The sequence below is a fragment of the Eufriesea mexicana genome, unplaced genomic scaffold (genome assembly GCF_001483705.2).
Source record: "Eufriesea mexicana isolate 0111107269 unplaced genomic scaffold, ASM148370v2 scaffold2888, whole genome shotgun sequence".
NCBI classification, from domain to species: domain Eukaryota; kingdom Metazoa; phylum Arthropoda; class Insecta; order Hymenoptera; family Apidae; genus Eufriesea; species Eufriesea mexicana.
This window is the reverse complement of record NW_016910972.1, coordinates 851,198-859,578: the sequence shown is the minus strand read 5'-3', so window position 1 is coordinate 859,578 and position 8,381 is coordinate 851,198. Positions and strand designations below refer to the sequence as shown.

Genomic DNA, 8,381 nt, shown 5'->3' with positions numbered 1-8,381 from the left:
TCAGTCTCTTACTTTTGCTGTTGGGATAGTTATTCTTGTTATTCGGTGAAAGAATGTGACACAGATGTTTTTAAAATGGTAGAAAATAAAGGGTTTATAATAGCCTTGTTTGATAATTTTGGAAGATCAATGTTTGGGTACTGTTGGATAATTTTTTCTTCACGAAGGACACTTCCGTAATCTAAGTTCGTACGGTCCTGGTAACGCGATGTGAATACGCGCACGAGCATCCGCAAGATGTTTTATTTATGTCCTCCTTACAATTTTTGTCGCGAGGCGAGGGTGACATTGTGAATTTTGCTCCGCGAAAATGTTGTCGAAAGTCGACGGAGAAAGACGCGAGATGGATCAGCTATTTGGTGAGTTTTTAGAGGGAATATTTCATAAAATTTGAAAAGATTGCGTTCATAGTTATGGAATTTGATAAAACCACAGTTTACCATTTTTTAGTAATATGTAACGAAAGATAATTAGAATCTGTGATATATCTTAACAATCGAATAAGTATTTCGATACAAACTTTTAAATATTATAAATGTATGTATAATTACGCGTGTTAGTTTTTATAATTATGTTTTATAGATTTTGATTTGTCAAATATGAAAGTTCAAAGATAGTCATAATATTTGCTGTCATCGTAAAATTAAGTTATTTTTGAATTTAAAATAATTAAAATAATTTTGGTGCAAAGAAATATAGAAGGTTTTAAATACAATTATGATACACATAATTGTATTAAGATGGCAGCACATGTGCAATTTGAAATTGAAATTCGTGTCATCTTAATCTCAAAAAATTGCGTCGTAGGAAATATTTGAAACGAACGATTGTACCTCGTAACAGTGGTTTGTGTTTCAAAGATTAGATTAGAAGCAAAGCCTCGTCATTTAATATACTTCTTAAAAATTTTCATAATAAACGTGACGTCATGAATATCGCCATCTTCATCATATGTCATGTACAGTTGTAAAGTGTATTCGTCATCGAAGTAAAATTGGAGATATTTGTCATTATTTTTAAACACTTTACATCTCTGTCATCTTTTTTATAAATTTTTCATTTTAGGGTAAGTTGTCACAGTGTTATTTTCTATTTTAAAAAACAATGCATATCAGTATTTTTAATAAGATGTTATCACATAACTGTAAACAGAAATGTATATTTCGGTGTGTCGTTTTGCATTACATTCGATTTAATGATAGTTATACAAGCACATGGTTTGTATTAAATAATATAGTATGATATAGAATTATAATCAAATAATATTGTTCGATTAAACATGTCGTGATTTTTGAGGTTATGGGTGTGTGCAGTAGCCTATACATATTGTTACATTTTACTAGAAATCGTTGTAAAAGTTTGCTGCAAAAGGATAATTAAAATTGATATTGAGTTTTAATACATAATTATTACATCTAATTCTTTTGGTTATAGAAATATGGACGGTAGCGGTAATTCTAGAGATGGAGAATTGGGTGGGTCACGAAACTCACAGCCAGCTTCTACAAAAAAGCTGCAGCAAACACAAGCAACTGTTGACGAAGTTGTGGGGATAATGAAAGTAAATGTGGAGAAAGTATTGGAAAGAGATCAAAAGTTATCCGAATTGGAGAATCGTGCTGATGCTTTACAGCAAGGAGCAACTCAGTTTGAACAGCAAGCAGGCAAATTAAAAAGGAAATATTGGTGGAAAAATCTCAAAATGATGATCATCATTGGTATTATCTGTGTGATCATTCTAATCATCATTATCGGTAAGTGAAATTTATGAAACTAATATATAAGTAGTATTATGAAATTGGAGATTTAAATGGATATTTTTTAATGTTTGTAATAGCTTCAGTCGTGTCAGGCACATCGGAGTCTGACAATTCCTCTAATTGATAACATTGTACCAAATGGGATGTAATGCTCTGGGGTTTATAATTCCTTGTTCTAAAATGAATGTTAACCCCAGCAGAGTAAGTGCGGGGCACACAGATTAAAACTAACGTGATCATCAAAAATCACAATTCGCAGTTCTATTCATATGAATTGCAGTCTAAGTAATACACAAACAACAAAAAATATACATATATTTTTGAAACGTAAATTTATTCAAACGCACAATTATTAGACTAATTGCAGTATTAATATGGGTGGTCTTTTATAAAACTGTGAAAGGACAATACATTTGATAATGTTATCTTGTTACAATGCTTATTGTACATTTATTAATGATATATAATATATAATATAACGTTTATACATTTTTCCATCTCGGTCTTGAAATAATTCAGGCTTCCACTTTGTCTTGCTCCTCTCCAAGTATCAGTATCCGATGATTTCACTCATAATATCCATATCGTAGTTTAAACATCGAAGAGATATCAAACGATAGGAAAAGCATTCGCTTTAGTCAATGTGATCGAAGATCATTACGATTACGCACCTAGAATGTTCGCTCTTATAAATATTCATGTATTGACGTTCTCTTGCGAATACCGTCATGCTTCTCGGATTAAAGTGACACTAAGACCATCGAATTTGGTGAAACTCAATTCGTCAGAATCATCCTTCACAAAACACGAGCCCGATTTCCATCTCGTAGAAAGTTCACGGATATTTCTTTTCTCCTTCTCCGTATTTCTTTAAATCTTGTTATTACGTTTTTAAGTGAAATTAATAATAAATCATGTTTACACCTCGTTGGTTGAAATGCGTACGTTACGAATACGTTTGCTCATTCGTTCGCTTCGTACCCGATCCAAGTCGATACTTCCGATTATTTGACCTGGCCAGACAAAATGTCACGAGCGATACGAATTAATGCAATGGTCGTTGGACAATTAACGAGACGAGGAATTTCACCGAATGGTTCCAGAAGACGTAGCGTTAGAACCTCGAAGGGAGAGGAAACGCGTGAGTGATAGATGGTCAAGGTTAGATGTCCGTGATCGTGATCGAAGGACAATTTAACGGGACATCGGAATAAAATGGTCAGCTACACGCGTCACTCTTTTTTCCGGCCATCCTCACTACGCTACCATAGACCTCAGACGAAACAGTAAAACTCTAGCTCTTTCTTCAGAGAGGCACCTAAACTCGTAATTTCCTTTCTTACACTTCCGTTAACGTCCCATGTTTCCAGAGAATATTTCACGAACAAATGAGCTTCCGTCGTACGACAACAGTTCTCGGACAATCCCTGTTGACACGAATTATATAATTACATCTGCGGAGCGTGCAAGAGATAGCGCGTAATTGTAAGTGTATCGTATGAATCGATACGCCGGTCAAATTATCTTAGGACTAGTTAGAGATTAGCAATTATATCTAGTCTCTGATATTGGGCGGTGGAACGAAATGGTTTTTCCAAGTCAATCACCATTGTGCTATGCCGATGGAAACGGCGAAACCGCAGGTATGGAACGATCGTTAAAGGCAACACAAAGTCGAAGTCACGTGTCAACAGTGTCAACCGACGGAGCAGGATTCCGATTTTTCCTGTAAACCGAGGCAGAAATCTCAGCCGCTTCATTCATACACCTATCAGTCGGCTGACGACCGTCCAACCGGACAGTCGCTTGTGTAGCGCGTCCCGTGACACCGATACCGTAGGTCAGACGACCCTCGAGACCCTTAAAATCGTCTCCTTCACTGAGAACCGCCTTGATCGCTTACCTTCCGGTATTCCTTCGTCGATCATCGTAGCCTGGAATCTAGTCGCCTGTGGAACGAGTGAAAGTTTTCAAAGAAAATCATCTTATACGCTCTTGCATGCGGATTTGTTGTGCTACGCTACCATTGGGGAACTAGTATCGTCGCTAGCCACTGTTCCTACGTTCGCTCTGTCTTCCTAGATCCTTGAACTTGACCGATCGATGTGTTCGTTCTCGAGGATCGTTCGACTACCAGAAAAGGGGAAAATCGTAAATGCGATACGGTTTCACGCGAATTATTTACCTCTCGGAAATCCTTGCACACGCGAAAGTGGCGTAGTTTATGTCGTAGAGTTTTCGTGACGACTTGTGGTGGGGGTAGTTGTTTTTCTTTCTGTTTGGTAATTCGGCACCCGGTCTAGACGCGCGCCTCAGAGCGGCTAGTGGCTATCGTGCGCGCGTTTCAAAGCGTGTTGGCAAGAAATACGACGCTGTTGTAACGAAATATTAATTTTCCCGACGTTCGCGTCGCGATACGATTAGTTGTTGGAATGTTCGCGATCGAGCGGGATAAGCGATCGAAGCGTAAGTCGGACGTTTCGACCTCTTGTCGAATCACGGTCGAACGGAACCGCGTGTGAGTCGCTGGTATGACGAAACGCGATCCCGCCGATGCGTCTACATAGTCCCACGCGTAACGAGCTTCGCTTATCTGTACTTTATGAATATTGAGAAACGAACGGAACGGACGACTGGTATCGTGTTTTGGAACTGGTGTGCATGTGCGGAAGGATCGGCGAGCTCTCTCGAGGTACGCGCGCTCGAGTGGCGGTCGCTACTCGCTCGGGAAAAAAAGATCGAAGATCGTTTCGGGGAAGACGATAAATGTATCCAAAGCGGGGATCGTGGTCGATAAGCCGCCGCGACAGGAGAGGAAGAGGAAGAAAGAACGGCCTGGTTCGAACAACCAATAACCATTAGTGAAGTTTCGATCTAGCTTGACCTAACCTCTTTCTTCCCTTCCTTCTCTCTTTCTCCTTTCGCTAATCTGCCGGTTTTTCGGCCGCTCGACGAACGCAACGCGTAAATTTTCGAATTTAAATCGTGCACCATCTTCCATCAACCGAAAATCCAACATCATGGCATCGTCCAGCAACGAGAGGCGCCAAGAATGCGGCCTGGGATATCAGAACACTTTGGTAAGTTCATCTTCCGATTACTTCAATCGTTATTTCTTATTCCGTTCCATGACGTTATGTCTCATGTACCGGTCTTTTTTCGCCATATTTAATCTTTCGTTCTTGTTTTTTGCATTCGTCAGACCCGAAGTATTTTTCCTTTCCGAGGGAAAACACGATGCGATAGATCAACGTTCGACTCGAATGGTAGACCGAGTCAGATTCGCGATACGAATCGGTTTCGCTACTCGTATCATAGCTAGGCAGGCAATCAAAGCGGCGAAAGCGACGCCGAGCAAGGGTTGCGAACCTATTTTCATGTTTATTCTTGGCTACGGTGCGCCGCTAGCCGCGAATAGTTCGCTTGCAGCGCGATTCGTGTCTGGGATGGGGACTCACGTGCACCTCCACTTTCTCGCGTGCATTTTGAAAGCTCTGCCCACGCTTTCTTGCCGACCCATTCCCAGCTGATTGTCAGCTGATCACCACCTGAGCGATCAGCCTTCGCTAATTTATCGAATCGCAACAGGCGCGTATGTGTTTGCACTGTTATGAATCATGTTGCCGCAGACGTACTTTAAACGCGACCGGTATCCATCGTCGCCTGTAGCCTAGGAAACACGTACAGGTGCTTTTCCATCGAGCTGATGGGTTTTAAGTTATCTCTTATCAGACAATTCGCGTGTTTGTTCTGTTTCTATCTGTGAGATTCCTAGACCTCGTAGACCGTTGTCTACCGTATGGCTAGTTGTAAATTAGCAGAGTCGTTGGGGAGGATTGTATTGTCAGAGGATGAAGGAAAAGCACGGATATTAATCATGGATGAAAGTAGAACGTTATCATACTTAAGCCGCGATTGAAATAGTAGTAGATTTGGTAACGAAGAATCGGCGAGGATGTCTGTGTGACTTAATATCTCTTATCGGAAGTTCCTTCGTAGATCGAGTGGAAGTAGTTCCAATTGACTGGCGTCTACTTAATCAACGAGTAATAACAGTATAAATTAATAGTATTTAATATTAAATCAATTTTAGATCTAGACCTGCTTACAGCAACGATGCTATTTAGGACGCTTTAAAAATACAATCGTGTAACCCAGTGTTTGCATAGTAATAGTATAAATGAGGATATTCTTATTTGATTTGGTCTTGGGAAACGGTACGATATTTTCTCATGACACGAAGCTTTATTCAGTCCAAAAGCGTGACTCCTCTGACTAATACGTTCTTTTCTTTTTACCCTCACGTGTAGTCAGGATTTTGCAACGATAAAATGCTCGTAGCGTCTGCCAACTTCGTCACGGATTTTCGGACCTTGTATTATAGTAAGCGCAAAGACAATGCGGCCTCGGATGGCCGCGTCACTTTCGAAAGACCCAGTGCAAAATTCTGGGGCAGGTTGCCATTTCTCGATATTTCTACTCTTTGTCTTGTCTTCCTATTCTTGAAAAGGTTAGCCACGAAAAGAAACTTAGGACCACTGCCATTGTGCAAGGTCCTGCAGAAAAATGTAAAAGTAGGTGCAGGAAAATTGTACACTTTCCACCCTTCGTTCTCTATTTAATCGGCGAACAATCTCTCCTGTGAAACGGAGTATCCTCTCTTTCTCTGTGCTTTTGATACTTCTCAATGGTGTTAATTCGTAGAATCGGTGTTTCGCTATTTATGCCAAAAATAAAGCAAATAGACACAGCACGTTCGTTGGTACAGCTATCCGCCGAAAGGCTAGACAAAAAGCCATCTCGCCATAACAGTTATTGACAGACACATGGCAGAAACAAAAACCGGTAAATTGCATCCTCCCGTTGAGGAGTTCCGTATGTTTTTATTCTCTTCTGCTTGGCTAACTTCTTACCCGATCCATCGAAGAAATTGATCTTTCCCGAGGTCGTTCCATTACAATTCTCCATTGATAATCCTCTCCACTCTATCAACGACCATTGAGACTGTTCGAGTACTACTCGAATTCATCTTTTTTTTCTTTCTCCGCATCTCATTCACGGGGACGTTTGTCGTACTCGCGAGTTCATTGATGAATCGCATCCATCTTGAATTAATCATTGTCTACGGATATTTTAACGTTACTCGCATTGTTCAATTAAAAATACATTGTTCGTCGTTTTAATTCAGTTTTCCTTTATCTCGATTCCTGTAATAGGTGATCTCTGCCACTAATCGTTTCAACGCGAATGTTTCAGTCGACCCATCTGTTTCCTCATTTCCCCCGAAGTCAGTCAATTGCGTACTGGTACTGTCATCCTATTAACGTCGATTGACGCTTCGTTCGAAATTCAGCGCGATGAGTCCTCTTCTTCCTTCTTCTTCCACCTTGCTGTCATTCCTTTGTTTTTCCGACAAGTTCAACAACGCAGTATTCTTGTCTTCTGCTTTTTTCTCCAAGGCAACCGAGCTCGTTAAGCAACGTAACGTGATCGAATATGTATGATGTAATTGCAAGCAACGCTTTTCCGATTGTCGATACTTCGATTTGTCAGAGGGAAACGACGTCGAACTTGCGTTATGCAATTTCCACGCGATTTATCTTACCGATAAATTCTCGGCTGATAAGCAGAAAAAAGAAAAGGCACGAAAAAGTGGCACGAGCCACGATATCGGCCATTATTTCGACCGCTGAAACGTAAACTAGTCCGTTTCGCCGTCTACTTTTCTGCCGGGCTTTGCTCTTGCTTTATCGTACAAATCAAGATATTTAAGATTACTTTCTCGAATCTGGTAAGTTACTTTCATTTTCCGCGATCAGTTGATATATCACTTTTCCAAAACAAGAAAGTAGAAGTTTCTTTTCGAGCTAGACCACTTTAAATCCACTTATAATTTCCGAGCAGTAGGAAAAATGCTCGACAGAGCTATTAGTAACTCGACAGAATATTTCTAAGTGAACAGTAGTTATTAATCGAACATAGAGTTTGTCATAGAGCTTGATGATTATAAAGGTGATAATTATAAAGGTTGATACAAGTCGGGTTACTTTCTTAGTATTATCCTACGACACGAGTAATACCAAGAAGCCCATCACTTTCTTTTTTCCTTAATTCCTAATTCGGATAAGCCTCTGGCCGGTTCGAGATTCGAGGAAGCGGCAAGTTTAATCAACGCGGTAGAATCGCGTAATCGTATGAATATATGCAACAGGAATTCACACCGTAGATTCTCGAGTGGTCTAAACGAGTTGTTACAGCGATTAGCCGATTTCTAATTCAATCTAGGTAGGTGAGAAAACGCGTATTAATTAGCCACGTTCCACTCTTCACCGTAACCCGCCAATTCGTTTATCCATTGTAAATCAACCGTTTATCGCGTGGAGCATTCCAATGTAAGCGAAATATCGTGAAATTTCAGCAGAAATAAAAGTGCACGTTATCAGTCAGACTACGCCTTGTCAATGCAAATATTATCAATTTTTTAGACCTGTTTAGTTGTTCGCTAATGTCGATTCACACAATATTGAATCCAGTATTTTTGTTAGCTATTGAAATGAATTTCCTCGAAGCAAGGCACTTTAAAGGTGCAAAAGATAATTAGCCTGGGAGTATTAGCGCGAT

At 40.0% G+C, this 8,381-nt stretch overlaps 1 protein-coding gene across 2 annotated transcripts; it reads left to right on the top strand.

The window, feature by feature from the left end:
* Positions 1 to 303: 303 nt before the first annotated feature.
* On the top strand, positions 304 to 2,250 carry Syb (Vesicle-associated membrane protein synaptobrevin). 2 transcript variants are annotated; one of them, XM_017904391.1, is made up of 3 exons: positions 304 to 359; positions 1,435 to 1,754; positions 1,838 to 2,250. In XM_017904391.1, exons 2-3 carry the CDS (start codon positions 1,439 to 1,441, stop codon positions 1,882 to 1,884), a joined length of 363 nt encoding a protein of 120 aa, XP_017759880.1. In that variant the 5' UTR covers positions 304 to 359; positions 1,435 to 1,438; the 3' UTR covers positions 1,885 to 2,250. The 2 variants fall into 2 exon arrangements, with proteins under 2 accessions (XP_017759880.1, XP_017759879.1); XM_017904390.1 differs by lacking the exon at positions 304 to 359 and adding an exon at positions 836 to 1,066.
* The last annotated feature ends 6,131 nt before the right edge of the window (positions 2,251 to 8,381 follow it).